The 17,540-nt window shown below is 48.5% G+C and overlaps 5 protein-coding genes across 5 annotated transcripts; 3 read left to right on the plus strand and 2 right to left on the minus strand.

Moving 5' to 3' along the window:
* Nucleotides 1-4,402: 4,402 nt before the first annotated feature.
* FPSE_09949 (uncharacterized protein) lies at nt 4,403-7,022 on the minus strand (the record flags this gene model as incomplete). The annotated part of the gene is made up of 2 exons (XM_009263066.1): nt 4,403-6,460; nt 6,513-7,022. The coding sequence occupies 2 exons, from the start codon at nt 7,020-7,022 to the stop codon at nt 4,403-4,405; spliced, it is 2,568 nt and encodes an 855-aa protein (XP_009261341.1).
* Nucleotides 7,023-7,979: 957 nt separating this feature from the next.
* FPSE_09950 (uncharacterized protein) lies at nt 7,980-9,207 on the minus strand (the record flags this gene model as incomplete). The annotated part of the gene is made up of 3 exons (XM_009263067.1): nt 7,980-8,925; nt 9,021-9,085; nt 9,145-9,207. The coding sequence occupies 3 exons, from the start codon at nt 9,205-9,207 to the stop codon at nt 7,980-7,982; spliced, it is 1,074 nt and encodes a 357-aa protein (XP_009261342.1).
* Nucleotides 9,208-10,527: 1,320 nt separating this feature from the next.
* FPSE_09951 (uncharacterized protein) lies at nt 10,528-11,439 on the plus strand (the record flags this gene model as incomplete). The annotated part of the gene is made up of 3 exons (XM_009263068.1): nt 10,528-10,565; nt 10,630-10,885; nt 10,945-11,439. The coding sequence occupies 3 exons, from the start codon at nt 10,528-10,530 to the stop codon at nt 11,437-11,439; spliced, it is 789 nt and encodes a 262-aa protein (XP_009261343.1).
* A 417-nt stretch (nt 11,440-11,856) lies between these two features.
* FPSE_09952 (uncharacterized protein) lies at nt 11,857-12,995 on the plus strand (the record flags this gene model as incomplete). The annotated part of the gene is made up of 2 exons (XM_009263069.1): nt 11,857-12,046; nt 12,103-12,995. 2 exons carry the CDS (start codon nt 11,857-11,859, stop codon nt 12,993-12,995), a joined length of 1,083 nt encoding a protein of 360 aa, XP_009261344.1.
* A 3,408-nt stretch (nt 12,996-16,403) lies between these two features.
* FPSE_09953 (uncharacterized protein) lies at nt 16,404-17,434 on the plus strand (the record flags this gene model as incomplete). Its single annotated transcript, XM_009263070.1, has 2 exons — nt 16,404-16,730; nt 16,805-17,434. The coding sequence occupies 2 exons, from the start codon at nt 16,404-16,406 to the stop codon at nt 17,432-17,434; spliced, it is 957 nt and encodes a 318-aa protein (XP_009261345.1).
* Nucleotides 17,435-17,540: the final 106 nt, after the last annotated feature.

A 17,540-nucleotide genomic window follows, 5' to 3' on the forward strand; every position in this document is an offset into this window, starting at 1 on the left:
AATATCCAAGGATGGCAAACTTGATGTGTGGAGTTGGCCGGTGTGGAAAGTAGGTTGATGCCATTGTGTCTCTGGATACAGACAAGGGCAGGAACAAAGCCGCTCGGAGTCGTGGATGTCCGTAGAATATGCATAAACCCCAGCTCGGGAGTTGATTATCAAGTCCTCAAAGGATGTTAGAAATGCCTACGAGAAGTTAGTGAACTGCCAAAAAAGGTAACACTACTCCCCCGCAACTCTAGCATGTCTATACTAGGCCAGACGAACTATCTTGATAACCTACCCTGGCATCCAGCAAGAGCCGTAAAGGGTCTCACACAATAAAGCATGCCACCTCCGGATCAAGAACTCCAGAATTGACCATCCTGCCAACTTCCTCATCGAGGCACTATGGCCGTCTTGATGCGCATTGTTGCCGCTGGCTTTGCAGTATAAGACACTGACTTGGATGCTCGCTTCTGTCGAGGCTGAGGTAGCAAGGCTAAGTTGTATATTGGACACTCATATCCGTAGTTGTACTGACTAGCCTGCATCTACTGCCACTTAAAGCCGATCAAGGGATAAGAAGGAGATCAATGTGATTTGTTTTGAGGGGCTGGACGTGTACTCGACGTAGGACATGGTCTAAACTGAGACTTTCTGATGCAGTGAGGCTCTGATGGTGACATCGCGGCAGTGATAGGCGAACAAGCCCTAGAGGATACTGAGTATCCCTGCATTGAACCTGCCGTAATCTAAATTCCAATAGATTTGTTTGTCGTAGTATGCGTTATCCGAGCTCATGCTTGTAAGTCGTGTGGAGTTGATAATCAAGGTTGGAGAATAGTGGTGGGGGATGAGTGGAGCAAGATCGCGGCGTTCTTGCCAATAATTTAACTGGTTAGATGAATAGTTACCCACCCACTCTTTCCAGTTCTTTTGGGGATAGCCCAAGATTTAGTTTAATGGCCGAGAGAAGGTGCACCCCGAAAGTCTAACTTACAACTCATTCAGATCCAGGTACTTGCTGACTCTGATTGCCTACCCGCCCACCGTCTCACCTGCTGTAAGACAAGCCATCAGCCTCCTTTGCAGAAACACGGAGGTTTTCATATTAAGGTAGGCGCGCTGTTTTTCTGCGTCAAGAATCCTTCCGAACCTGTTTTCCGTCGAAGCCAACCTCAGAATCGAATGCAGGCACCCCACCTCGCCTCGTGCATCTCATGACCCTTGTCTCTCAAACGACGTGCATGCGGTGCAGCCATTGATCGTTCAATCAACCCATCCATCCTTATCAGCACCACCTGATTCTATCTAAACAAAAGTCCTCGACATAGGATCCCCAGATGTCATTAATGCCCTTTACAACGTGCTGCATCAGCTTATCGAGCGCCAAGACATTTCCGCAATGAAGCAATACTCCAACTCCAAGGATCCCACACCCCAGGCTATTCGTGGAATCACTTAGCGACCGCTCGCACGCCATTCTCGAGAATGTTGACTCGCCTTCTAGCGGCCCTTGGGCCAATCCTTGCGTTGTCTCAAGCTTGGAGGCTACCGATATCCTCCCGCGTCCCCTGACTGCCTGGCCGCTCGAGACATCTCAACCTAGTCATCAATTGGTTGCCATTATCAGTCCCTTGCCTCCAGCCTTTGCCGCTGCTTCCCAGCGGTTACAATGTCAGACTCGCCGACTCATCAGGCTATTCTCCGTGCCCGTGCCACACGATCACCACGGCCCGCTTGAATCCTTTCGATGGGGGGTTGTTGGTCTGGCCGTTGTAGCAAGGCTCAGGAACAGCACCGTGAGCTGAGCTTGATCTCACAGCCGCTTGACAATGAAGTTTCACTACCTCGTTTGTAAAAGCTGCCGATCAATTTTTTATTTACTAAGCTACACCCTTGCTACCCTAACTATCGACTAGTCACTACCCAACTTATGGCTTCAATACAACGCAACGAAAAGAATAGCATTTGCCTTAATAAGAATGGTCTGGACATAAGGTCTCGCTCGTTTTGGATGAGATCATCGATGGGCCATGTTGCTACTGTATACACCGAGGACCCTTGTGGCCTTTGCACTGACGCATCTCGCCATTGCCCAAGATCTTGCAGGTCAGTGCCTCGACGACAAAAGTCCATACAACGTCAACGGCTTCAGCTCCTTCCTAGCTGGTCATTTTAGCCTGCTATTCAACCGCAATGTCGCGATAAGGTTGCCATCTTGCTCACAATTCTCTAATTCAAATAGGGTCATTGCAGATTGCAGAGTCCTGCATGGCTCTCGGGTACATGTTCCCTCCTTAACACCTTAATAAATCACGAAAACAAAGGGCCTCATACTGTGATAGGAGTGGAGGTATGCCCTCGGCCACTTTTGCGATATTCGGCGAGGATATTACCTATCTGTGCCTTGAACGCGACGTGAACGGCAGGCAGAGTGCCCAATCAACACAGGCACGAGGTTCTCAAAGCTTCCAGGTTGCTCTCGACCTCTACGAAAGGGTGTTCAATCAACACCCTCATGAAATGATCCTCCGGTAAATGTTCATGCATCTCCTTCCTACTATGCTTCTTTCTCGCACCTTTGCTTCCTTTCCTACCGTTGACGAGGGTGGGAAGGCCAATATTTGTTACCTTCCTCTTCTCGCAAGATCCCGAGAAATAGTTTGAGCCAGTAGTCACCAACTTGATGTCACATCATCAACCCAGGCCCTTAGCCATGAGGTCCAGTTGGCTATCGAGTTTACTACCACGAAATAGAGCTAAACGCTCGTTGGTCTTCTAACTCGCTCTATAGGGCTCGCGTAGGAGGTGGGTTTCTATCTCAAGAAGCCCCGTTGGCTCAGTGGTAAAGCGTATCACTAGTAATGATAAGATCACTGGTTCGATTCCAGTACGGGGCAGAGATTCACCTCTTAAGGATGTATTTTTGCATCCTCATTCTTTTTTGTTACATCAGGTTTAACGTGAGAGTGGGCGGAGTGCTGGTTCTGACCAATTTAGCCCGCATTCTGTGACGAAAGGGGTAAAGAACTGGTTAGGTCTCCCTAGAGTTTGATCATATCGGGTCACGAGCAATTTAATCATTCATGCTACCAGTCTTCACGCTGCCGTTCAAGGGCAATTTTCTCTAGCTTTTAGTCTGGTTGCTGCCAGAGGTAAGATAGCATTGGTGCATGAATACCCTTCTCTCAGTTGGTGCATCGACGAAACTCAACTCGTTGGAAACTAGCAGGTCATCGTTAAAGCTGTCGGCAGTCGATAACCAGTCTTGCATTGTTACATTCGTCACTCTTGATCGTACCCAGTCTTACATCTCAACTGCCGAGCACAAGATGTTGGCTGACACTGTCAGCCTCTCATCTGCATAAGGTACCGACCCCTATTAGGTTCAGATCGTAGATTCGGGAACATCCTGCTGATAAGGGTGTCAGTATCGACGCCAGATATTGGCTGTTAGTTCTTCCACTATCTATGGATATGTAGGCTTTGTCAGACACAACCTTAATCAGACTTCTAGGCAGGACGATGGATATGGCTGGGCATGGGCTTCAAGACAGCACAGTGTCTCTTTTATACGGAGAGGGAAACGTCATATTGCAAGAAAGATCCACAAGAACCTCTCTAACTTACTGTTCAGTCAGAAAGGTACCTCTTATCTCAGGTGGGATGACAAAGGGGGCATGCGAAGCAACCCTTTCCCTGACATTTCGAGGCTTGTTATTGCATGCTTAACCCTGTAATCCTTGTGTTACAAAGTTGTATTGCATCAGTATAACGTGTAGATATTCGTACAGGAGTGGCGTGCGCCAGCTTCCATTGTCCTATAACTCCCACTGGGTGAGCGCAGGCGACTGGGGCATTTTATGAGCTAGTGTTGTGTCAGCAAGCCATGCTTTGAACCTCTATATGAGCTGTGATGAAGAGCTTTTCATATACTCAGAAATATTAACATCGTTCCTAATATGGGATTTCAACACTCTAGCAAGTTTTTATTGTGCACACCTTATGGACATCTCAAGGAACCTTCACTTATCCATTCACTCGTCTTGTCTCCACGTAGTCTCAGACTGAATTAACACACCGGAACACACTCACAGAGCCGACTATGTATGCATTCGATCCAGAAGATAGAATATGAATGCAGCATACGTTGTCATTTTCTTATTGAACAACTAGGAGACAGGAGTGCTGTGCATCTATACGAAGCTACGATGATCGTTCAAGCTATATAACACGGAGAAGCCGCCGAGCAAACCTTGCTCTTCGAACTAGGAGTAGGCCTAGTAGCATTGTCAAAGGTCAAAATTTTGATAAGATAGTACTGTCCCGGCTCTGATTTGAGTAACTTCAACAGTCCGAATGGTTCTTCCGTACCTTGATACATCGTACTGGATAAACTCGAATGCTACCTCTCCACCTAAGCATGGATCTGCATCCCCAGATACTGTGTCTTGAGGACGGTGTCCTTCTTCGCTCCTTTGATACCAATCTTCACAACCTCGCCAGGGACAATGTCAACTAAATTGTCATCAAATCTGACACCATCATCTTCGCATTCCATGGCCAGTCCTTTCATCGGAACCTCAGCACTTATCTCAACGGTGTTCGTTTCTTCATTGATTTTGACCTTGAGCTCCTTGGGTTTCTGAAAGTGAATGTACTTGAGCGGCTCGGGCCAGTTGACGTATCGCGCAATCTGCTTGCCATCTAGGTACAAGTAAGCACCAACGACAGTCTTTGCTTCAAGGTCAGCGTGAGGCTTCTCAACGGGCACGTCCAATATCTTGATCTCTGTTGAACGATTGCTTTGGAGAACGAGTTCCGAAGACACTGTTTGGGAGTAAGTTTCCTCTCCAGTTTCGACATTCCAAGCCTTGACTACGCAATCTACAGTCACGTCTCTCAAGTTGAGGTTGCTGCCCCAGATCTCAACTTGAGTCTTGGTTTCGACGTCAACTCGAGTGTACTTGTCCTTGGGGTGCTTGTGCTCTCGGCGCGTCATTCCAATAGTGACGGGGGCCATCTCTCGCTTGATGGTATAGTATGCGTGCTTTGGACGGAGGTAGTAGTCACAGATAGCCCACGAGGTGACAGGCCAGCAGTCGTTGGTCTGCCATACCAAAGCACCGCTGCAATACTCTTTCTTAGGGCCCTGCCACTGTCGCTTCCAGAGTCTATAAGCCGAGGCCAAAGCCTCAGCTTGCAGTAACTGACTGTAATAGATGTAGTCCTCCAGAGGATCAATGGTGAACCGGAAATTCTCTGCCATGTATAGGCCCAATCGGCGCTGTTGGCCATCCGCTTTGTTATGGAAGTCAACGGTGTACGAGCTTGCAAACCTCTCAGGGTCGTCTTTTCCCTTTGGAAGGAATGCATCAATGGTTTTGATATTTGGGAAACCCTCCATGCCAAATTCGGAAACGAAGCGGCCAACGAGCTTATCAAAATCTTGGTAATTTTGCTGGGAGCCGTGCCAAACATTCCATTGATGGATGTCTCCAATAGTAGGATCGGTGGTGACCTTTCCGCCCCATGGACTGGCAATGTGATAGACAGCATTAGAATTGAGGTCCTTGCAAGCCTCTGGGAGAAGCTTTTCGTAGATGTAACGCGCTGGGAAATCAGTCTTCAGCCAGCTCTCAGGGTCATGGTCATCAAAGTCATAAGTGAGGTTCTCTGACTCGCGCACTTGGTAATCTTCATTGTTTCCCGCCCAAATAACGATGGATGGATGATGTCGCAGTCGCTTGATATTTGCTCGGGCCTCTTGGTCGATAGATCTGAGCAGCTCAGGCCATGCTGGATAGATTCCACAAGCGAACATGAAATCTTGCCATACAAGAATTCCAAACTCGTCGCAAGCATCGTAGAAAACATCTTCTTCATAGATGCCACCACCCCAAACTCGCAACATGAACTGATTGCCTTCTGCGACAAGCTTGACCCAGTCACGATATCTGTCTTTGGAAATCCGAGGGATGAAATTGTCTGCCGGGATCCAGTTACTTCCGCCGCAGAAGATGGGGATGTTGTTGACTTGAAAAAAGAAGCTGGTGCCGGGTTGCCCATCAAGTTCTCTCTGAACAAGCTCGAGTTTGCGAAGGCCAACCCTTTTAGAAACGGAATCAATTTCGTCGTCGCCGTGGAGAAGAGTTGCCTTGATTGTGTACAACGGTTGCTTTCCATATCTAATTGGATACCACAGAGCTGGGTCTTGAATATGGAACGTCGTGGTTGCATGTTCGCCCTTCACCTGTGCGGTTTCTGATGCGACCCCCTTTCCATCCAGAGAAACGTCAAAGCGGACTTTTGTTGCTTTCCCCTCGACTTCGGCATGCACGATGACCTTTGCTGTTTGGAGCGATTCTTCGACCTCTGATTCAGAGTTGAGATCAACGATGCGGGACTCGTATACTTCGAGATTTACAGGTCTCCAGGGACCGCATGTGAGCATGGCAGGGCCCCAGTCCCAGCCCTGAGTATGGTCAGTCGTGGAAGTTTATGTATCGGTCAAGACTATAACTTACCCAGTGGTATTGTGCCTTTCGAACAGGCAATCTCGAGCCGTCTCCGTTCCAGGCGATGTACTTGTGATCAGGATGCTCTTCAGTCAACTTCCAGCCTCTCAGGTAGGCAGCATCGAAACTGATGTGAAGCTCATTCTCGCCATCTTCCTTGAGATGCTTCGTGACATCCACACGTTCTGGGACAAACATGTTCTCTGTTTCGAGAATCTTCTCGCCATTCAGTTTGACAGTAGCAAAAGTGTCGAGGCCGTCAAAGGCAAACACGGCCTTTTCGCCATCACCGATCTTGGGGCTAGAAAATGTAGTCTTGTAGACCCAAGCAGTCTCTCCGATCCACTGAACTTGCAGCTCATTTTTCCCGATGTACGGATCAGGAATCTTTTTGTGGTGAAGCAGATCGAGATGAACGTTGGTTGGGAACTGGGCGACAGGCAAGTAAGAGGCGTCGTCTTCCTTCTCCTGCTTGAACTGCCAATTCTTATTGACGGGAGTAACAGTGCGGGGAGCCATACTGGAGTCTTCTCTCACTGAGGCTGTTCGCAAAGTGCTGTGAGAGCAATCAGGATGAGTCAACTGCTGGTGAAAGATGTCAGTTATGGAGTTGGAGGTAGTAGTTAGGTTATGAGAGAAGAAGGTGTGAAGAATACCTTTACCATGATTTGTCCTGTTAACATAGAAGGAGGGTTCAGTTCAGTTCAACTGGGCAGGTGCAAGCAAGTGTGGCCGTCAACCCCGCGATGCATGGAAGTCTCACAACACCTCATTAATTGATGATCCTCGTAAGACAAGCAATCAATCCTTGCAATGCGCCGTTCTCAGTGGTGGGTTTGGGAATAACACGATGCCCGACCTTGACACAGCAGAAGAACACCCACTTCCGCTTCGACGGGACGTTAACCCGTCAAACCGACCCCTCACCTCAATTGGTGGTAAATCCAGGCTGAATGACGTTGAACATTGTGAATAACACAAATGTATAAGGATCGGCGGTTCATACATACGAAATATGCACTTGAATCCTGCTTCATTGGATCGTTTTCGAATGTCGGTTAGTCTATCCAGTGCTAGCGACTCCATTGGTTTTCACATAAACAGCATCAAACACAAGGCCTAATAGAATATAATCATGAGATATTAGGTAAAGCAAAACTGACATCGTGTTCGACTCTCTTGTTGCCTTTCGCATGGTCGTCATAACAATGCAGTCCGTCAATCGCGACTAATAGTTGTCGTGACTATATACGGGTTTAGACACAAGTAAAGGTCGGACCTGCACAAACAAAGAACTCCTATCAGTTTGCGCAACCTGAAACCCCAATCATCTATGCCAAAACGCCAACGCGCTCCTAAACGAATATCCCACGAAACCACTTTCCTAAAAACACTACCAGTCTAAGCATATAACCAGACATCTTAGACAGCACCAGCTCATGAGCATACATGAGAGGACATCCACAATCTAAGCGATTAACAACAGCCACCTCCTCTCCTTCTACTACTCAACGTAAACACTTCTTCCCATTCTCGCAGTCCCCAATTTTGAGTTCGGTTCTTCTTTCGCCTTCTCCTGAGTCCGTTGTGAACGTCGTCTACGGTGGCACCAGTCATGGAACTCTTAATACTGCCTCCATCACTGGCTGTGTTCCACCCACCGCTATCACCGTACTGGATGCCGCTTGCCGGATCGTCAGGGTCTATCTCACCGAGCTCAATCTTTGTGAGGATTATCCTTGCTAGCCTTTCGAATATCTCATCAACGCCCTCGCCGTTGAATGCGCTCGCCTCAGTGACGACTGATATTCCTGCCGTGCTGGCCCATCGACTGGACTCAGCTCTTGTGACTTCTCTGCCTTCTGGCGCAATAGTCGCTCTTAGCTGATTTCCTGCGCTTATGGATGCGCCTCGATCTCTGGTTGTGGCTGTACTTGTGTAAGAGCTGCCGCCGCCGCCGAGCATACCAGATGTCAGGGTTGAGTTTGAGGTAACGCTGTTCGGTGTCGGGGGTGGAAGACTTGTATCGACGAGCGTATCGGTAAGGTCAACTTTGTTGCCTACGAGCATGAGGCTAAGGTTTGGGGATGCTAGGGCTCGAGCGTCATTGAGGAAGGGTTGTAGGTTTCGGAAGGATGCGTGCGACGTGAGGTCGTAGACGAGAATAGCGCCCGCGGCGCCTCGATAGTAGGAACGGGAGACTGATCGGAATCGTTCTGTCCCGGCCGTATCCCAAAGCTGTGTCACGTCAATATCCCACTCTCTGTTGTTGCGCAATAACGAGTGATGTACCTGAAGCTTTATCCGTTTTCGCCTTGACCCGGTACCGACTTTGATAATTTTGGTGGCAAACTCGACGCCGATGGTTTGCGACGACAAGACTCGCCATTCATTCTTGACAAAGCGATGTAGTAGGCATGACCTATAAATGCGCGCAAGGGTCAGCCACTGGTGGTCGCTGATCATGGTATTTGCGATCGCTATCTCGTTCGCCGACTGTCTTGGGGGATGACGTACTTTCCCGTCCCGCTGGGACCAAGCAATATGATCTTGGCCAGGTAATCGTACATGCTCCCTAGCTCCTTTGACACCAGAAGTCAGTCGTCTCGTTTATGAAAATGGCCTTGCTCCGATCGCCTACCTGCTCGCGAGCCGTACCCGAGCTCTCCTCGCTCGCGCCGGAGTGCCGACGAGGCCTAGTCATTTTGGAAAAGTAACGAGATTGTGGAAGATAAGTCGCGGATAGGTTTTAGGTGGTTGGAGTGACGTCGGATATCTTGGCTCTTTGGCGAGCTGTCGCAGCAGTGTATGTAGAGAAGGAAAGCGTGTATTAGGCGGACGGTTGATTGCTGATCAGATCAGGTAGGTAGTTATAGGGAGGGAAAGGAGGAAGACCCGTCATTCATGCGTGTAGTTGACAAGTTAAAAATTGACAAAATGGCAATGCGATGCTTGAAAATGAAACGGATGTCCAGGATGTTTTACTGGAACAGTACATGGCATGGGATGCCATGCAATGCCCTGCCCTGTTCGGTGAGGGCGATTGGAAGGGTGGGTCGCCTGTAAATAGCCCACCTTTGTCCCCTAAAACAAGAGATAGCGTCATAAAGCAGTGATAACGTGACGATGAAAATAGCAGCCCGATAACACCGCCAAAGCTTGGCTACCCTAGCAGCTTAGCTTAATTCGGGTGGATCAGCTCCAGCTGTTGGGTATTGAAGCTACTGTAGCGTCAAGTTTATCAGGGTAATTGGCTAACGATAGAGAGCTTGCGTCTGTTAGTTGGATTCACAAATTAGACAAATCTGGGGGTTTCAGACTTTTGTGTTCTATTCAACAGATAGTTGCCAATAACAGGTTATAAATGTCGTTGATTGTGAAGTAGCCGTTGATGTTGTAATTAATCTGACGACTTGACTTGACAACCAACGCCAACTCTAAGTTCTAATCGTTGCGTTAATGATTTGGTAGTCCCCGTTGAGTTGTTGGATAACCGCTCAGTCTAAGTGAGGGTGGAGTTACGACATCGCCGATCTTAAAGCGGTGTTGACTGTACTGATATATTTCTAAAATACGATACTTTTCTACATAATTTACAAAGAATCCATCATTGGAATGCCCTTGTGTATAATTATGACTGATGTGGTTTGAGTTGGAGACACAAATATGTCGAAACTGCATTACCCTAGACTACAGCCTTGGACATTGTCTAGACTTGACTTTTGAGCATCTGCGTGACTTGGTGACTATCCAACGATATAAATGTTCTTCTTAAGGTCTTGAATTGAATCTCTGTAAGATGCTATTTAAGAGTTATGCATTGCAGCCTTTTGAAGCCATGATGGTATTGTTCTGTACTAGTTACCACCTGGTAAGTAAAATGCCGAGGCATTCGGCTGTTCAGCCACGTGCCGAGAGACGATCCATTACATGTTACATGACCTACCTAGACTTTATCAATACGACATCAACATCGTCTTTCCCCTATCTCTACAAGCATTCGTATCAACATCAAAAGTTCAAAATGAAGATTCAGGATCGTACATTCATCATCTCTGGCGGGTAAGCAAATATCGGTGTCTTTGACAAATTATCCACAACACTCACTAACTTAGGCATGTTTTAGTGCATCAGGCCTTGGTCAGGCTTGTGTAGAGGATATATGCGCCAACGGCGGTAATGTAGCCATCTTGGATATGAACGAAGAATCCGGTCAAGAACTGGTTAAGAAACTCTCCACATCCACCAAATTCTTTGAGTGTAATGTTTTGGAGACGGAGAGCGTTACCAAAGCAGTGCAAGATGCTGCCAAGTGGGCAAAGGAGACAGGCAAGCCTTTAGGAGGTGTGATAGCAGCAGCTGGTGTTTCGACACCCGCAACAGTAAGATTTTGGATCTTCAAAGAGTGTGATTAAGAGCGAGACTGATCAAAACGGTATAGATCCTTGACCGGAATGGCACCGCCTTTGACTTGGAAAACTTTGACTTTGTCCTCAATGTCAACCTCCGCGGCACCATCGATCTCGTCCGCCAGACTCTGGAGCATCTGGCCAAGGTAGATCCTCAAGGACCCGACGGCGAGAGAGGCGTTGTCATCATGGTGGCATCTTCAGCAGCATTCGATGGTCAAAAGGGTCAAGTTTCTTACTCTGCCAGCAAGGGCGCCGTAACGGCCATGACTTTACCCATGGCGAGAGACCTCGCGCGATTTGGAATTCGAGTCGTGACTATTGCGCCAAGTCTCTTTGAGAGCCGAATGACGAGCGTGATGCCCGAAAAGGTCAGAAAGAGTCTTGAGGGTGCGATGGAATTCCCAAGGAGAGCTGGTCAGCCAAATGAGTTTGCGCAATTGGCGCGACAGGGGATTGAGAATGTGATGCTGAATGGAGTTGTTATGAGATTGGATGGTGCTATGAGAATGCCCAGCAAGATGTAAACCAAACATTTATCCTTATACACATTAGAACATTTAATTGCTAGTTTTATTTACTACAAGATGTAGTAGCTAGTTGATTTATTGGTAAACTATGGCGACATCTTGACTTCAAGATTGCCGAAAACATTATCCGAGATCGGCGTCCCCGGCTTAGACCTTAGCCGCTCACGACATTTGGTAATCAACTTCAAGCCTCCCTCTACCTGCCAGTATTCTTAAACAGTCGCATTTACGATAAATCCCGGTTGTTATTGCACTTCTAACGCCGTCGACATATATTCCTTTGAGTACATGATCTCTCATAGCCTCTGTAATCGTTTTGGACGCTTTGCCACTGTACGACATTTCACTCATACACCATCACTGGCATCTTACATCTCATCACCACCACCAGGAAACATCCGACAACCTCCAAGAATGGCTTCGACAAAAGTGGCAATCCTTGATGATTATCAAGGCATTGCAGACCAATTCTTCACAAAACTTGACTCGTCAAAGTATCAAGTCGTGTCTCTCAAGGATACAGTGCTGCCTTACAACCACCCAGACAACACGCAGGAAGGCAGGGATGCATTGGTAGAGAGATTGAAGCCTTATGAAGTGATATGTACGTATATTGACTTACAAACGAAGTCGAGAGCAATCGGCTAAATTACATCTCAGGTACAATGCGAGAGCGCACACCCTTCCCCGCAGAATTGATCGAGAGACTTCCATCCCTCAAACTGCTACTTACAACAGCCTTCAGGAATAGATCCTTGGACATGGACGCTCTCAAAGCAAGAGGCATCCCCGTCGCCGGAACAGTTGTCAAGCCTCAGATCGGCAAAAAGACGGGCGGCGTCAGCAGTACCGTGCAGCACTGCATCACACTCATTCTTGCCCTCGCTCGCGGTATCGCCAGGGATGATGCTGCTATGAAAGAAGGGTTGTGGCAAACTGGCCTTGCTGCTGACCTCTCCGGCAAGACACTGGGTGTCCTCGGCCTCGGACGTTTGGGCAGCGACGTCGCGCGGATTTTACACGTTGCATTCGGCATGAAGATCATAGCGTGGAGTACCAACCTCACTCAAGAGGCAGCAGACGAAAAGGCAAGGGAAGCCGGTCTTGCTGCCGAGGACGAGGTTGGCGAAAAGACGTTCAAAGTAGTAAGCCGAGATGAGCTCTTTAGCGATGCCGACGTGGTATCCGTACACCTTGTTCTCTCTGACCGATCGCGCGGCATTATCAACTCGCAAGACCTGGCAAAAATGAAACCCACGTCGCTCTTTGTCAACACCTCCCGAGGACCGTTAGTGGTTGAGAAAGATCTCCTCGATCATCTCAAAGCAGGCCACATCAGGGGTGCTGCTGTCGACGTCTTTGACCTCGAGCCTCTGCCGAAAGATAGCGAGTGGCGAAGCAAGAACTGGGGCCGTGATGGATCGAGCCAGGTCCTCCTCACACCTCACATGGGATACGTAGAGGGGGACACCATGAAGTCGTGGTATGAGCAGCAGGCTGAGAACATTGAGAGGTGGGCTGCCAACGAGCCTCTGGAGAATGTCATGACTTGAATGTGAGATAGGCAAAAGAGAGAAGAACGACAGGGACGAGGTTTCTAGAAAGGCGGCTGACTTGCAGAATCTTGTTTCATCAGGCCGGCAGAAGTAAAGCGAAAAAAGCAAACATATACATCTGCAACAACGACTGGGCAGGATTGCATCCATCCATGACCTAGAAAGTTGTTCATGATAGGCTATATAGTCGAAACAACGGCGACATACATAGTACATAACCCTTTGGATATGCACGAAATGCCAAAATAGTGTCTGCATGTTACAGTACATATAACGTGCTTACCCGCTTCATCCCTGATTAAAATCTCGGCCCCAGATTTCCAAGACTTCTATGGTTCTTGGGCCCTTGACAGAAGATGTAGATCAAACAACAGCTGTCGATCATATCTTGAATGATTCTCCCGAGTCACACTGATGCTTGTTCTTTTCTTTTTTTCAACGACAGGGTAGCCTACGTGTTTTGACTTGTCTATTGTCTATGCATCGTTTTACATGCGGTATCTCTCTTTCACACCACAATCCCATTCCCACACTCAAGCCAGTCTCAGGCTCTCTACGAATGCACAGTTGCATCCTAACAACACTCATGTTGGCAAGTCATGTCTGAGACCTGGGTGATTTGATTGGGCTTGAAAGTGTAACTGGATAATCCTGACAACAATAGAATATCACAAGGTTGGTTGTCGTAGAATAACGAATAGCATTCAACGCCATGTTGATCCTCAACAGACCTCAGTCGCTTCTCTTGCCCTCACCCGTCCATTGCAGGGTCCTCCAACATAGCTCGGGAGTAAGCACTCGGAAACGAATTTCCACAATTCACACGATACTGTCTCTTGCCGCAGCGCAACTGAAAAAAATGCATACCTTCTCAGAGTTTAGAGGCGCCGGAGAGGCGCTCAAGCTCCCTCAGGGATCTTCAGCTGACATCGGGAGCGGCGGCGCGTCCCTTTTAGTCCTATTCTAAGACATAGGGAAAGTCGAGAATCGGATTTGTGACTTCAAAGAGCCATTATCTGTCTTTGCCCTAGCTCTAGCTATCCCTCTTCTGTAGGGTGGGACAAATAGTAAACAAGCCTTTTTCACGCACATGGTAGTCAGGTCCGTTATTACATGTCTCAGTTACGAGGCCATCCAATCCAGCTCTGGTAGTCTAGCTACTTTTCGGGGAGAGCGCTCAACTATCGTGGATCTAGTGATTCCCAGATGCTTGAAGTTGCATGTTGATATCGACTCGTGCTCAGGTGTTAACTGCTAGTGCAGCGGGCCATCTCCCGCATCTGACTATAACGGTGGAGCTAGACCAGGTTATGGCTTGCGGGAAGAAGCTGAAGGGACTTGATAGTTCAGTGTGGACATACCAGTTGGGATTAGATTGCCTATTGTTATGGATCTGCACCATATCAGATAAAGCCAATGGCCTGTCCCTGTTCCCGCTTCCCCGCTCTCGAGGGAACTCCTCCCCTTGTAGAAGCCTTGTAGGGTATCATCGTTTCCTGTCACCATCAAACTCTACGCCCTCAGGCCCTCAGCTGTTGGTTGCTGTGGAATAAATGCGTATCTGCGCCACGAGTGCGCCATAAGCTCTTGCAAGTTAGAGGCCATTCATGTGAGATCCCAGTCAATCGCCAAGATGCAGTACCAAACCTTCAATTTGGAGACCCGATCTTTCCGTGTCTCTTTTGAATTATCTCTAGTGTTTCCTCCACCAGTGACGGAATGATTCACTAGAAACGTTCTCTAGGACAATCCGTTCCGGTATAACCGTATAAGTGAAGACTACTAAGGTACCGGATACAAGCCGTCCAACCTATAAGACACACTGCTTTGATGGACCTTCATTGTGACGTCCGTCGTACAGCTGGCTCAAAGTTAATTCACAGACTACGGATTTGACCCCTTCAGCGTCATGATAAATTACCTGCTGTAATCAGCTATGACACTTGCGATAATCGGAACTAGTAAAACCTCTACAAGGGGCGAACGTTGAAGGCTGAGCCAGGGCCAAATAGCGCGGTCCAAGGGACAAGACCTTGGAAGACGTTGGAACACTACTGAGCCATGTAAACCCGTTGAGTCTAAAAGGTACTTCCCGTTTACAAGTATCGGCGGGTACTTGCTAAGATCTGGAATATCCCGGACATTGATTGACATGCTCTTCATTCAATTTGGGTTTATTCTTTGCATGCTTACTTGCGGGGATAACAAACCAATCCAGCGATCAACAAGCTGACAGGATGAGCTGTCCAACAAGGCTTGTTATCACATGAAACCTTGCTTGTCCCCTCGTGGTTCGTCCTAGGGTTCATTCTGTCTGTGGTCGCCCGAGACAGAGCTAACGTTCCCCAAGTCTCAGCGATATTACCCTGCATTCTCTGTCCATCGCTGAGAGTCCGTGATGGCGCGGTCCCGACCTGATGACCGATCCTATGCTTAGACAACACTTGCATATCTCTTCACACACACACACACGCTGGGAAGTCGTTCACGCCTTTCCACAAGTGGCTGTAGCTTTGCCGTCCTGGCCTAGGCTAGTTTGTATGTCATTCACTTGTCTCGCCCCAATCTTCATCATCGCGAGCTGAAAACCGCTTGCATGGCAATAGTCGCATTCTTCTCAGATGAGTCTAGAGAGAGGCGTATTGAGCTAAGAAAGCCAATGTATCTACTGCTCCCTGGCAAACGTAGACGGGAGAAAGCCAGTCACATTCTCGCATCGTCGACGGATGTGTTGTACAGCTCGTTAACCATCATCATGAAAGTCTTCTGAGTTCCCTATCCCTGTGTTTTGAACAACTCAAGTTGGGCAGACAGACATGACAAAAGGCCCTCTGTTCATATAACCCAGTTCCCTGTCTGTGATATGCAATCCTGCACCATCACGAGACTCCCAGAGAGGCATTGTACTTGCGGCGTAACTTGCGAGTTACATGCTGGACGGGCCTGGGAGTCTGAGTATCAATCTCGGGGTTGATGAGACGAGCTTCGGAGTCTAGCCCCCATTCATCCGCTCATTCCACCTTTACTGCAACTGTTCCTTGTCAGACTCAGCCCGTGTCCCAGTAGATAGTAGCTGCCATGAGGCTGTTGTTACCCTCAGGGACTAACTTATCGACGCCACTCAGATTGGCCGTTTGATCCTAAAAGGTGTGCTTCGATCGGGTTTGAGAGAATGGTGGACGCCATAAACAGACAGGCAGAGCCGTGGTCCCCCTTCTCTTCAAGATATAAAGTCCCCGAGGGCGCCATCGAGAAACTATATTTCATTAGGCCCAACAGCATCGACCTTCAGTATACTCTCACATACCTCATCATTGCCTAGCATCCATCTACTCCTCCTCTTCTTCGTCCCCTCCCTTCCCATCACGCACAAACACCAGTCAACCTCTTCATAAATCAATCACAATGGTTCAATTCGGCTCTCGAACTGACGCGAGCATGACTGGCTTGCCAACTGAGCAAGCTGTCGCGGACCGTCGTGTAGGCAATCCCAAGCGTGACCGCATCAGAAACGCCATCGTCATCATCCTAGGAGAATTCTGCGGAACGTTCATGTTCTTACTGCTCTCTTTCATCGGTGCCCAGACTGCCCTCGTCACCAACAGTCCCTCGGATCCCGGCTCTGCTCTGCTGCCTTTTAGTTTGATGTACATTGCTGCCTCTTTTGGTACTGCTCTCGCCGTCAATGTCTGGATCTTTTATCGTGTCAGTGGTGGCATGTTTAACCCGGCTGTAAGTGATACCCGTACCAGCTTGCTTTTTTTATTATTTTTATCCAACGCACATGCTCATTCTATCCCCTTCAGGTGACTCTTGGTTTAGTTCTCGTCGGCGCTGTGACACCTATCCATGCACTCCTCATCATCCCTACACAGCTTGTCGCTGCCATCACCGCTGCAGGCATTACAGATGCACTCCTCCCCGGCAAGCTTCTCGTCACCAATGCTCTCGGCAACGGGACAAGCGTTGCTCAGGGTGTCTTCATCGAGATGTTCCTCACTGCCCAGCTCGTCCTGACAGTCTACTTCCTCGCCGTCGAGAAGCACCGTAGCACCCATCTTGCTCCCATCGGCATTGGTATCTCCGTCTTCATCGCCCACATCTGTGCGACCAACTGGACGGGCACATCCATCAACCCTGCTCGATCCTTCGGTCCTTCTGTCGTCGCGGGCTTCCACGGTTACGACTGGATCTACTACATCGGGCCCTTTATGGGTTCTCTCCTGGCTTTCGGCTGCTACAAGATCTTTAAGGTGCTCGAGTATCAGACTGCCAACCCGGGACAGGATGACGATGATCTTGACAAGTCCGGCCACCATCACTTCTTCGGCCACGGAAAGGAACCCATGCCCCACACTCATACTGACACCATCGAGCCCAAGGATCATGGAGTCCCCCAGAGAAATGACAGCGTCATTGATGATCAAATGGTCTAGGTCGTTACTCGCATTCGGGTCTGGATCAGACCATGTGCTCAGCACAAGCTGTATCTGTATCACGGGAAGGAGCAGTGCAAGGATGCAAAGTGTCGTTACGTTCTCG

The sequence above is a fragment of the Fusarium pseudograminearum genome, chromosome 1 (genome assembly GCF_000303195.2).
Source record: "Fusarium pseudograminearum CS3096 chromosome 1, whole genome shotgun sequence".
In the NCBI taxonomy this organism is placed as follows: Eukaryota; Fungi; Ascomycota; class Sordariomycetes; order Hypocreales; family Nectriaceae; genus Fusarium; species Fusarium pseudograminearum.